We start from the raw sequence: 14860 nt of genomic DNA, 5'->3' as shown, positions 1-14860 counted from the left end.
AAAATAGTTAATATATATACTTTATACTGAAAATAAAAAATATTATAGGTATAGTTTATATGATGCACATGCTGTACCTGAAATTTCTCGGTTCGTGACACAAATAGGAAATGTGTCGGTCAAATGGAAGAGCAGGTGGAACAATGCAGGTATAGCCCTATTCGGTATCTGATTACCATCACCACAGAGGGTCAACAATAATATGATAACTATTAGGGCTGCAATTAAGAAATACACTTCGCCCTACCACCATGTATAGTGTAATAAAACACACTTTTGCTATAACGTTATAATAGTTCAGGGCGAAAGTGTGTTTTATTACACTATACATGGTGGTAGGGCGAAGTGTATTTCTTTTCTAAGATGCCAAATTTAATACTTTCTAAAGATAATTACGATTAATTTAAGGCAGAAAACAAACGACGGTGTCGGTGACCTAAATTAAGAATCCTCGCACAGGGCTAACTGGCGCGCTGTTCTATTGATGTGTCTGCCCCCTACGTTAAGACGAACGTTACCAGAAAAAAACAAATGATAACAGTTTGATGACGGTTTACGTTCGGATTAAATATCTTCTCTGAATTATTTTAATTACATCTGTCATTAACGTAAACCATATGGGGCAATATGAACGTTGCATTTCTACTACCAGCGTAAGTTTAGATCAGTACATCCAGAGGAAGTTGAGTAGTCAAGCGACATTCTACAATTGCATTGTGGGAATGTAAACATTACGAACGTTACCGTGTCGCTGAAAACTTGTGAGTCGAAATGACACATTTTAACCGTCGTTAAACATAAACGTATTGTTTCCACCAGTGATGTTAGCTGCGTGAAGCAACAGCAAACCAAGAAACTGGATGCAACGGTGTAGTTTACTGTAGGAGGCCGTACGAGGCGATGACAACTGACATGCATCGTGACGTCGCTTACATTGTGACGTAATGTGAAATGGTTCGATTACGAGGGGGCACACTAGAATGGCGCAGTGACGGGAAAACGTCATTCAATTGTTCCGTCATCAAAAAACTATACCTTTATTGTCTGATAATGTAATTTTTTTTCGATTGTTCTAACCGCTAGGCATATTAGAACGATGCTTCTAAGATACCTAGCGGTTAGAACAATCGAAAAAAACAAACATTATCAGACAATAAAGGTATAGTTTTTGTGATGACGTAACAATTGAATGACGTTATCCCGTCACTGCGCCATTCTAGTGTGCCCCCTTGTAATCGAACCATTTTACATTACATCACAATGTAAGCGACGTCACGATGCAAGCATCCTCGTACTTTAACTATAATAGTTCAGGAAACTGTATTTCTTAAATCGAACCATCGATGGACTGCATTTGGTGAGACTCCGATAGCAATTAATCGATGGTAGAAACGAAAAACTATCGATGCATCGATAGAATGTGTGACTATCGATAGTTTAGTAACTGACTTTCGTTGATAAATGATACACCGATACACGTGTTGTTGAAAAGGACATTGCACAAAATGTTCTGCTCTATCTCCCCTTGCCAAAAGATATTTGGCAATTCATGCTACGTCAGTGCCATTTTTTCCAGTGCTGGCGATATTGTTACTGCCCAACGATCGTCTTTGAGTCCTGAACATGTGGATCGCTTGCTGTTCCTTAAAAAGAGCTAGGAAGTGTAAAGCTGTCACTGACCATTGAGTAACTCTGTTGAAAAACGAACATCAGGAATTGCCACATACCTTACGGCTAGGAACATTGCTGTCCCCCATGTTCTTGAAGAGTACCACGTCACTGTTTAAGAGTTGTAACTTAACTAACCTATGCACACAACTAATAAGTGGAGGATTTTAATATTTTAGAAGCTGTTCAAAATCAATCGCAATAATGGATGTTAAACTTTGTGAAGATTTTAGAACTTATGTAAATTAAGAAGATGATCATGACATGTATACCGTTTTGTAAATACTATAAAACTACGTCTTCTCTAATGCAAAGTCTCCTAAAACAAATCTTATTAGTTATGAGTCAACTTATAGCTTTTAAAGTTGTTACTGTGGTACCTTTGAAAAGCTGTCATTTTCACCTATGTTGGAAATTGCTGTTATCTGTTCTTCTTTGAGTGGGGCGGTGGGGTAGGCTAGTGGTTAAAGCGTTGGCTCGAATATTGCTAAAAGCGGCGTAAAACCATACTCAGTAAGTCAGTCTTCTTTGAGTCTTGTCATCTGCATTGTGACTGAAAACTGAATATCTTTATTTAAGTAAATGTGTTGTCTTTGACTTGTGACCACTACTTTTGATTGACTCAAGTAAGGACCATTTCTTCATACTAGTGGTTGAGATTATAAAGTCAGTCTGTTATGTTCAGTCAATTTTTTAGTTTTTTTTACATAAAATATGTATTTTCATTGCTAAATGGAATATAAAATTGTAAGGTGAGGTGAAATTGGGTTTAACGTCGTGCTTGAGAATATTTCGCTCATATGACGACGTGCATGTGTGTGTATGTGTATGTGCGGCTGCTTGTACTAGCCCAGACTTAAGCTGGTTTTATAGTGCTAGCCCACTGAGATACCATGCCGCAGTTAAGCATGAATTCCCCACTCAGGCACATTATACTGACTCCGATCCGACCAGTCCTTGTTGTACCCATAATGCCGAGCGCCAGGCAGGGACCAACAGGTACCATATTTTAACGTCTTTTGGTATGACGCGGTCGGGGATCGAACCCGCGACTTTCCGCTCTCCGGGCGGACGCTCTAACCACTACAGGTCGAATATAAAATTGTACTTTTGAGATCAATATTTGAACTATTTGTGCTAAATGAATAATTATATTTCACATGGTGTGATACTATTATACCCTTGTACTTGACATATGACTGTAAGTGTTTTGTAAGAACTGAGCTCTTATTGAAGTTGTTGAGTTAATGATAATTTCATATTAATAATTATAAGTTACTATGTTTATTCAGGCACATTTTGAAGTATTCAACTTTCTTTTTTGCTAAATCCATAATCCTAGTTTGACAATATACATGATATATGTTGAAACATATGGTTAAGCTTTGGCATCTGTAACTTTTCAAAATACTCCTTGACTTTGATCTGGACATTTTATTATTGTGATATCTCACTGTTGTGTTCTGAGGACTTACAGCAGTTACTCTATCAGATGTGAAATTCCTAGATACTTTCAGTTTTCATGCTCAATCCAAATGCATATTTAGATGGTTATTTATTTATATTATATATGTATGTTGTTTTGTATTGTTTATTGCTTGGGTGCAGACTTGCAGCTTCATTAAATATTTGTTTCAACTGTTTACTTGATCTGGGTTTCAAGCTTCAGTTATCAAAAGATACTGACATTACTTCAACTTGTTTTTATTTCATATAAATTATACATTCATTTGAGAAATGACTTCAAATGAGGCAATTCAAGGAGAAAAGAAACTATTGCAATAGTACTGCTCGCAATAGACTGTCGCTATCGCAATAGTTGTCCCCCCCTCAATAGTCACCCCTAATAATTATCATGATAAATAACAGTCTCTTACACTTATAACATTGTCCTGTGAATACAAGTATTCGAGTTTGGACCAAATAATCCAGTGACTTTATTAGCAAGCATTAATTCCCCCAGGGTACAGTGGCACACAAACCGCCGAACTTGCCCACCACCTACTTCGTCACCAACTACTGCAGGATAGGCTGCTCGGTAGTGTGTCCAACAGTCCCTAATGACAAGAAATTTATTTCAACCCAGATTTTAAAGAATTACTGAATGCTCCACAATATTTTCCAACAATTCTGAATCCACCATCTCACTGGGGCTTCTTTTAAGTTTTAATATTTCTATCAAAATGATATAATTTCAAAAACTAAGCGTGAGTCTAACTATGATCCTATTCTGGCATGGAATCTCCAGGTTCAAAGTACGTGTGCAAATTGAAACAGTTCCACAACAATAGCCAGGCTACGAGTCCAGAAGCAGGAACTTATACAATACCACGACCAATATGGTCTTCTTAATGATACTCTACCGTCATGCCCTTTCATGCAAGGATACAAATAGTACTTTCTATTATTAACAGACACAAAACAAATTACTCTGGGGATGTATATTACACTTTGGCATGGCATGAGGACACTGTAACCATCACCAACATCAGAGCGCCGAGGAACTCTCCGCTGTACAATAATTACACGCACAATACATCACAAACGCCAGCATGCCCACTCCTTAAAATGGTCGGAGAGCGACTTTCTTTCAAGTCTTGATAGGTATTATGAATGTATATATATAACCTGCTTAATGTCTGGCCAGGGAGACCCAGGTGGGGATTGATCCAGCATCCTGAATATGACTTTGAAAGGATCCCGAAAAACATGCTTCCTTCCATATTTCTTTGGTCAACAGGATGCAATGTAGGAGGATGATTGACATAAGCTTCCTTCGTTCCATGGCATTAGAAGCCACTGATAGTGCCCATAGAGAGGCCAAGGGCGTTATTACTGACATTTAAACAATGTTATAAAATATATATTTTGTTTTCTTGTTCATGTACCAACTAGATTTTCCTCCGTAATTTTCTTCATGGTTTAACAGTGTTCTTAAAATCAGTGATTGGGATTGGTTTAACAAACATTTACATAAACATTGACCTCCTCGGGAAAACCCTCTAACGGGAATGACAAACCAAGGAACAATATCACGGTGAACCAGGGATTCCAACACACGACGGTAGGTGTAGGTGATGGAATTCTTTACCAGGATTTGCCGCTCTTTTGAGTGAGTGCGTGAGTTGGGCTTTAGACCGCTTTTATTATTAAATATCAGGGGCCACAAGGAATGTGCTTGAATCATTGTACCCATATGGGGAATCGAACCCGGGTCTTTGGCGTGACGGACGCAGGCTTGAGCCACTAGGCGACCACGCCGCCGGAACGTTGTCCTGTGCGTTCAAAAGGTTCTATTGTAGAGGTGTGGAGATTTCCATACTTTCCCTCTCTGTACAGTAATGTTTGGACTATTGTCGGCTGTGATTGTGAGGGTGCCGCTTGTGGCAGGATAGAACACCTTTTTGCGAACAACTGCTGTGTTCAGTGGTTGATACTACGCGCAGTGCACTTACTTCAACATCAAGAATTTAAGTGAAAATGGATAACAAAGTATGGAGTATACATACGAGTCTAGAATATTACAAAAGGTCGGAAACACGCAAGACACCACCTTTAACGTTAAACCAACAGAAAAGTATTGAATATACCACAACGAAATGTGATTACTAAATATTTGAAACTATGGTTTTCAAGACAGAAAATAATTTGTTTTATGCTACTCAACAGAAATTTATGAACACTTAATTCATTTCTCTATATACATTACTATATGCCATGGCAACGCAGATTATGATAGTATATTGTGAAAGAATCGAGTATTCGTAGTCTGAAAAGTATTCAACATGAGTATATACCTACATCCTAATTTCACGACCCGTGAAGATCCGGGTTAGAATTGATCTTCAGTAACCCATGCTTGGTGTAAGAGGCGACTAACGGGATCGGATGGTCAGGCTCGCTGACTGGGTTGAAACATGTCATCGTATCCCAATTGCGTAGATCGATGTTCATGCTGTTGATTCCTGGATTGTCGATTATTTACAGACAGCCGCCATATAGCTGGAATATTGCTGAGTGCCGCGTAAAACTAAACTCACTCACATCCTAATTTCACACTTAAATATGTCAGCTTCCATACTTTTGGTACAGATGATTTAAAAAGTAAATGCGTATATATATATTTTTAGACTTTTATTCAAACAAGAAATATGTATTATGTACATTATAAGCGCAACAACAATGAATAAATATATCTATACATGGAGACCCTCTGATGGAGGTCTGCTTCTAGACCAGAGAGAGAGAGAAAGTGACATACATAGTATCGTTGGGACGGAAGGTTTACTCTATCAACGTGCAAAAACACGGGAATAGGACAACTAGAATAAATGCAAAACATTTGTCTCATTCATCATGTAATATTTGGACGGAGAATCCTGCTTGTACATCAAGATGAACTAAAGGATGATGAATATGTTGACATACATATAACATCAACTGGGAGCGTTGGGGATCCATAATGGGGCCATTGAGGACGTTGGGGATCAAGATAGTACATGCGAGCATGAAGGGGCACAAAAACAACTTAATACACATCAAAGAACTACAGATTGTTGAAAAAAAAAAGTTTTGTGCACAAATGTGAGAGGTAAGATGAACATCATCATTAATATGCAAACAACTGTTTTCACCAAAGATTTCTGATAACCCCATAAAAGCAATAAGTGCCACTGAGTGTTTGGCAATCATGTATCACTGATTGCTTCTGTCCACTGTGCCCGTTTGTCTTTGTATGAAACATTTCAGTAACAGTGCTTGGAGGTGCTTACCTGTAAGCAATTTGACTGTTTTACTGGAATGTTTCATATTTCAACTAAACTTGTGATTTTGGAAACTAAAAAAAATTCACATATAACATGAAACTGTGCATAGAGTTGTCGAACTTACCTTTTCTTTAACAATTTTTCTTTTTACAAACACAGGAAATTCCTAATTATTTCTGATTAACTTTCGCCCTAAAAAAATATTTTGTTCTGTTGGTCTTTTTTTCAACTAGGCCCCAAAATTAACATAGTCCAGGTTACTTAAAGGTACAAGTAGGAACAATACCTTTCAAAGTAAGATTGATGGAAGAACTAGTATCTGGTTTGCTAACCTCATCAACACAAATGCTTGTGGAATGTAAAACACAGCTGATGAAATGGCTGTATTTACCCTGTGAGAACCTGTTGTAGTCATGGTTGAGGGGGTGTGGGATGGGGAGTTGGGGAGGGGAGTTGGGGTGTGGTCGAGACAGTCAGAGGAAATGTGAAGATATAAAATCTAAGGCACAATAACATTCACCACAAGTTGACACAAGCCATTGGATGAAATATCTAGGCTGGGTTTTAATACTTCAGTAGGGTGAAGTATCTAGGCTGGGAACTAAGTGTATCACAAGTTGCAATTGACATGCAGTAGGGTGAAGTATCTAGGCTGGGATCTAATGTATCACAAGTTGACACATGCAGTAGGGTGAAGTATCTAGGCTGGGATCTAATGTATCACAAGTTGACACATGCAGTAGGGTGAAGTATCTAGGCTGGGATCTATTTTATCAAAAGTTGACACATGCAGTAGGGTGAAGTATCTAGGCTGGGATCTAATGTATCACAAGTTGACACATGCAGTAGGGTGAAGTATCTAGGCTGGGATCTAATATATCACAAGTTGACACATGCAGTAGGGTGAAGTATCTAGGATGTATTCCGATATATAGAATAAGATAATTGCTGCACCTATTTTCAAAACTCAAAAATAAAGTTACTGAAACACGTCATCTTTTAAATTCGAATAGGGATGTACAACCAGTCTAATGATAAATCAGATAACTAACACGGTTACTGTGACACCTGACATACAAATATGGTATAGAAGGAAAATAACAAAAGTAAAGTTATTAAGTAAAATAACAAAATATGACTAAAGTATAATTTTTGACTCCAACATAAAAAATGTGTCCTACTTTCAATGATAACTGTGAAAATGTTAAAAAAGGAAACAGAAGCAACATTCAATCAGAATAATGACTACAACGGGTGAAAACAACTATAATTTGTTGGGTAAAAATAGATTTGGTAGAATATCATGTTTAAACACGTCGTCATGGTAAGACATTGAGATCACAAGAAAAGTGTATAATCAAGAGCAAATTAAAGGATGCAGGCACACACCAACATCTTTAGTACATCATGTGGAATGCATGTGAGATCGAACACTTAACTAATAAGTAAGAGTAGAAAAATAAGTATTTTCTACCAGAGAAAAAAACACAATTTATACAGGCACATTAACAATAAGTTGATTTACATAAGCAGACTAATTATGTGACTTACCAATTCATACTTACAATGCCACTTTTAGAGTTTGAAAGAACAAAATAGTTCATATCAAAACCCAACTATTTACATTGTCTACTTGTCTATTTAAAAAGACCAAAATGTATACATGTTACACATTTGCAATTTGAGATGCTAATAGAAACATGTATTTGGAAAACTAATGATAACAATTCCACTGAAAAGGTACACAATCATGACTTTATACATATTTGCATCACAGATTCGTTTTTTTACAAGAATGAATGAAAACATATCTACATAGGGTTACATGTCATGGATGTTACAAAAAATATTTTGTTTAAGAAAAACAGATTTAAAACTGAAGAGGGACATACATGGCTGTCATGTCAAATGAGTAGATACATTTGTGAGATTAGGTTTGAAAAGTTCCTCAAACTGATCTGATGAATTGTATGTTTAATTCCAATTCCTGTCTACAAGGGTGTTAGGACAGATAACCACTATCCCAATCCTTATGACATGTTAGCTGTTTTGCCTGAAAAATGGAATTTTAAACATAATATTCATGCATTTTCATTCACAGCTGAACTGAAACTTGTGGATGGAATTCTGTTCTGTCATACCTAAGAGACCTTCTGATGCAAAATTTATACATACATATTCATCTTCTGAAAACCAACAGAAACACGTGAAGGACTTGCAGGAATAAAATTGAAAAGTTATTTTCACAAATATTCAAACCCATTTGATTAACCAATTATCTACAGTATTTACAAATGTCATCAAAACTGTCACTCTAATAATTTACTCTGAATTCGAAATTGAACTTACAGCAATCAACACTCTACAAAGAATTCTTCTCATTCAGAATGGAGACTTAATATGACTGAATGCTTGAAGATGTTGTCATGCTAATAGTATTTCATTCTGCCAATGGTCATTTCAACATATTTTAAATGTAAAATAACAAATCATGGATAGAAGTTCTCTCTTTGCATATTCTTTAACAGAATAAAATACATCAACACTTTATCAAACATTTAGTAGCCTTTTCAAAAATGTGTAAACTGATTTTGGCAAGAAAACTTATTGCAATGCCTAGTAAAGCTTTTATACCATACACTTATCTTAAATATTAAAATGAATGGATGAGTGCTGCAGTCTGATTTTTTAAAAATGTTATTAAACGGGGTTAAAGCTTGGCCTATTGTACATCTGGACTTTAACCCATTGAACACGAATATGTTTCATTATAAGTATGAAAATACCTCAAATATGAAAGTGAGTGAGTTGAGTTTAGTCCGCTTTTAGCAATATTCCAGCAATATCACAGCGGGGGACCCAGGAGTAGGCTTCACACATTGTACCCATGTGGGGAATCGAACCCAGGCCTTCGGCGTGACGAGCGAACACTTTAACCACTAGGTTACCCCAGTGCCCTGCATCCAATATTGACTAATACTTGTCCCAATAAAGATCGGAGTTAGTTGATGTTTGTTTGCATTTACCAAGGTCTATTTAGCGGCATGGTCATGGCAGCATATAACCTCTTGCATTGTATCATGACGTCACAGTATTCAGGGCTGATGCCACATGTCCATTAGCTGTTAAGCTACAGAAATTAAATATAGAAAACAAGATTGAATAATGTTTTATGACGTTTCGTACTCATAATGGCATTAAACAATATGTGATTTGAGAATTGCAAGTCTCACTGAGCTTTTAATGATAATAATAAAAACTTCGAAATTTATGTTTAGGAAAACCAAATACTAAAAACTGATGTTGGATTTCTCGAGTAACAAATTTTGGCTGATTGAAATATAAATTTCTACATACTACATTTGAATAAACGAACCCCCTGTGTGCTTAGAAACAGTGGGAAACTTCTTACAATATTTACAAGTAAATATTTTGTCCCAGACTATCTTACAGGGTACTTTAAATGCAGATGAAAACTTTTTAGACGATAGATACTTGTCTAATATGAAGCCATTCTACATTGCTGAATTTTGTAGAAATACATATGCAATGAATGCATGAATCTGATTACTGCCATGTTTGTATTCAGACTTAACACACTTAATAAACTTTCTGACTGAGAAGTTTATCAGTTTCCATTTATTGAAGTGGGGTGCTTAATGCACAAATATATAATGAAATATCCAACATCTCCCTAGGCTTTGCTGCAACACCAGTTCAACTCACACAATGTTCAACTGACTGTTGTTTCCTGGATGATAGATTAAATTTTCTAAACTATTCATTAGTTTAAATGTTAATGTGAACGACAAATACCATCATCTTTAGAATTATTTGACCTTATGGAATATGACAGCTACAATATCTGCTCTACATGCCAGCCACAAGTAGCACCATGTGGCACTCATTCCACCACTGTTTCGGAGATACCAATTCCACAAACTTTTCAAGACAATAGCATACCGAGCAATTTTAAAGATATCAGTCTGAAAAGAGTAAGCCATAAATTCATGTCTAAGAGTTCAAAATACGGCCTAATGTTACATGTTTTGCAATCATATTTCCTTTGATATCATTAAAACGAGTTTCAAGAACTCTTTTAGTGATATTAAAAATACATAAATTTAGTTAATTAAAAAAAATTTAATTAAAAATATTTCTTACCTTTCCAGGTGCTAAAATGGCATTATGTATATGACTGGTATAGAGAGCAGATTACTTAGATTACTTTAGTCAGAGCACTGATCTTTGAAATATACACTGTAAACATTTATATTGCTGAGTACAGAGTCTGTATGGCCTAAAGACGTGTAAAAACAGTCAGTTTTGGGCATTTACCTAGTGATTGCTTCTGTCTGTCTCAGTGAGTAAGTGAGTCAACGTTTTACACCACTAGCAATTTTTCAACAATGAACCGGTCATTTTTTATAGGGGTGGGTTAATGAGAGTAAACCAGGGATTATTCTCACCATAATATATGACAGCCTCAAGAGGAGGGTAAAAAAACGTTACACAGGGTCACAAAGAAGTTTATAACAAAATAGAAATTTTGTCTTTTCAGAGAGGGTCATGAAACAATGTACAAGGAGATGAAAAGGATCATCGTAAATACGACAAGCTTCAGGGGGTCATTATTATCTGTACATTGGTGTCTCAAACACCCTTCCACCCGTTCCCCCACCCCCACTAATACTGAGAACAAGAATTACTGTTTACGATTTGGTCATGACAACCAATAATTAAATAAACCTTTCTACTTGTATCTATCACAGGGTGATTAACACAGTGACTAGTTGGTCTGCTTAACTACAGGGCACAAATTGACTTAGGTTGGGTAGAAATGTACAAGGTTGAAAGACAATAAATGGTCCGCAAGACTTCTGAAGAGCCAGCCAGACCATATGAACTAACAAACTGCATGATAACACTAACACATACCGTTCATTTGAAAACAAGGAAAAACGTATCACAGATGCTAACTTGACAGTATTCGTCACTGTTTTATTGACCAATACAGATATTCCATCTACTTTGATAGAATGTTATTACTGAATATACTTTACTTTTAGTTGTATTTCTATAACTATTTCATTTTGAAAGTGTCTCCATTACATAATTAAATGTCATTACATGTCCTCCATACTCCTGTTGAACACAAGAATGTGTTGGCAAAATGCTTCCTCTTATCACAGAAAAAGACATTCTGAACAGACTAAAACCATGTGTTCAAACATTTGGTCATGGGGAACTTAGAAAAAATATTTCAGCCATTTCATAAACTCCGAATTATACAGAAAAATATTCAACATCAAAGATCACTTACCATTCTGCTAGGATATGGTTGCCATAGCAACAATGTGATCATTTGTTTGTGTGGTTGCCATGACAATGATGTAATTATCACTGTTATGTATATGTACATACTTGCATGGTTACATCTCTTCCTGTTACCCATCTGTACCATGATGAATAAAGCACTATATGACATAATGTATATGGCTGCAGTCAATGGTGCCATCAATTAACATGGCCGTTCTATAGGCACGGATATAGAATGAATGGCTGTTGGACAGTGCTAGACATTCATCCATTGCATTAGTCTCTTGTGAGATAACAATCCTTTGAAAGATTTCTTAATTAGATTGTAACACCAATTTGTCCTTGGACCTCGTTAGAGTTTGTTGTATTGTCCCTCTTTATGCATCCATTTCTTTAAGATGAGGAATGTCACCAACATTGTCTGGAACTGTAACCTTCCACCATCACAATTGGACTGTACCTCACTTTCACTCCCTCACTATCACTGTCTCTCAATGAGACGCTGACACTACTTTTTCACCTGATGAATGGTCAATCTTGACTGTCAGTCTCTCTCCTTTGTTGTCTCTCACTGAAAGTGTCCATGATTGACATATCTTATGGACAGTCTCTCACTGACTTTAATTATGTAACATTAACGCCCCATTCAGGTTGCCATATCTTTGGGTCAAATCACCCCTCCTTCGATCAAACACTAAATGGCCTGGCGGGCCCCTATGCGAAATACACAATATGTCGGAAAGCGCATGTTAAATCTCCAAATCATCATCATCATCATCATCATCATCACCACCACTGACTCTTCTCATCATCATCATCACTGACTCTCAATGAACTGTGCATCAGGGACATTATTTTCTTTTGACACTGTTTCAAGGGCATTGTTGACACTGTTTCAAGGGCACTGTATCTCTTTGACACCAACACTGACAGTGTCTTTCTTTGCCACCATCTCTCATGGACACTGTCTCCTTGACAAAACATCTCATGGACACTTTCAAATTGGCAAAGTGTCTCATGTCTCCTTGACAAAATATTTTAAGGACAAAGTCTCTTTGACACTATCTCTTATGGACACTATTCCTCGTAGGTGTCTATCTTCTTGTCAATCAGAAAATCTTACCCATTTCTCTATCATTGAGTTATTCTTCAAAGCTCCATCAGGCATCAATGAGGTTTCAACTGTCCCATTACTTATAAAAAATATCACACATAAGGATAAGATCAAGAGACCAACAAGGATGCAGAAGTCACCAACGTGGACAGCCTGCGACAAAACCACAGACCAGAATGAATAGCGTCAAGGCTTTGTCGCTTCAGTCGTTAGGAAGCAAACACATAAGATCTTATTACACCACAAGTCGGAACAGAGTCTTAATCCAGTATCATATTCAAATGCTAAGAGTTCCACAGAAAGCATCAGTGAGGGCAATCCTGTATCCCAGTTTAATTGTCAGCTTTTCCCTCATGCATTCTTCTCAGTCCTCGGGAACAAGAAGATTTCATAAACGTCTCAGGAAAAGGAGATCAGCTCAAACACTCTGCTGTTGACAGGTAAGTTTCGACCTTTATCTGTTCGTCAAATCTTCTAGTTGTTCTTCAAATAAAACAATATCACACCAAAAGTATAAGTCATCCAATTATTATCCTGTAAGATGCACCAGGATGAGGCCTAGCTCCTTGTGGCTAGGATCTGTGACCGGGCTAGGTTGCATCCGGGCATGGGATAATGCCAATTTCCACCAGGACGCTGAGAGTGATGAAGACGATGTAGAGGAGAAACATGATAGCTCCCAGAGTCCTGTTCATCTTCCACTTGCTGGCGGCAATGGTGATAATGACTGCCACAAGCATGATGAAGAGAAGGACAATCGAACACAGCAAGCCCTTGCTGCTCACATCAATGCCAGCACCTCCCTGGATGGCACTCCACAGCAGCCAGGGCACCGGCAACCTGAAAATATATACACTTGTTCTCAACTCGTCTTCATCTCATGCAAACGTTGAACAGTGCTGTTTCATGTGACTATTTTAGTAAATAATGCATGTGGGAATATATTTCACAGGATTGGGAACCCAATCCTGACTGACTGACTGACTGACTGCCTGCCTTATGGACTGACTGACTGACTGTCTGACTGACTGACTGACTGCCTTATGGACTGACTGACTGACTGTCTTATGGCCTGACTGACTGACTGACTGACTGCCTTATGGACTGACTGACTGACTGTCTTATGGCCTGACTGACTGACTGACTGACTGACTGACTATGGACTGACTGACTGACTGTCTTATGGCCTGACTGACTGACTGACTGACTGACTGACTGACTGACTGTCTTATGGACTGACTGTCTGACTGACTGACTGACTGACTGACTGACTGACTGACTGACTGACTGACTGTTGACTGACTGACTGACTGACTGACTGACTGTGACTGACTGTCTGATGGACTGACTGACTGACTGACTGACTGTGGACTGACTGACTGACTGACTGACTGACTGACTGACTGACTGACTGACTGACTGACTGACTGACTGACTGACTGACTGACTGACTGACTGACTGACTGACTGACTGACTGACTGACTGTCTTATTGACTGACTGACTGACTGACTGATTAACATCACACTCAGCAATATTCCTGTTAATCGACTCCTACGACAAGCATGGATTACTGAAGACCAACTCTAACCCGAATCTTCATGGGTTGCTTTAAATTGAATTCAGCAACTCTCCAGCTATAGGACAGCTGTTGTAAATAACCCACGCAGTTAGTGTAGGAAGACACCAAATCAAGTCATCAGCCTGACCTCTGGTCAATTGCTGGACCCTTGTGGCCACTGTAGGTAACTTTTATACGTTTCTAATCCCAACCGGGGTTCATTCTTGTAAAGCACCAACAGAGGAACGGATCTGGCAATTTATTGACAGCATATTGCAATATCAGTGTTAACAACTCCTGTGTCCTGTCAAGGACAACAGCATCTAGCATGTGATATATCATGCATATCTGTATCAAATATTTCATGGCTCGTGTGTCTCAAGGAACAAAAACTCAATGTCTCAAACATGATAACAAAAAAAATAGAACTTTT

General features: G+C 37.7%; 1 protein-coding gene across 4 annotated transcripts in view; it reads right to left on the bottom strand.

Moving 5' to 3' along the window:
• Positions 1-5787: 5787 nt before the first annotated feature.
• Positions 5788-14860, bottom strand: part of LOC124268986 (sodium/potassium/calcium exchanger 1-like) — an 89032-nt gene continuing 79959 nt past the window's right edge. For all 4 annotated transcript variants that reach the window (XM_046704017.1, XM_046704018.1, XM_046704019.1 and 1 more), the window contains exon 8: positions 5788-13707. In XM_046704017.1, the coding sequence (XP_046559973.1) occupies positions 13458-13707 (250 nt within the window). In that variant the 3' untranslated portion in view covers positions 5788-13457. The remainder of the gene's footprint in view (positions 13708-14860) is intronic.

This window comes from Haliotis rubra, unplaced genomic scaffold (assembly GCF_003918875.1).
Source record: "Haliotis rubra isolate DU_JTF1 unplaced genomic scaffold, ASM391887v1 Scf141, whole genome shotgun sequence".
Classification (NCBI taxonomy): domain Eukaryota; kingdom Metazoa; phylum Mollusca; class Gastropoda; order Lepetellida; family Haliotidae; genus Haliotis; species Haliotis rubra.
This window is presented reverse-complemented; position numbering and strand designations above follow the sequence as displayed.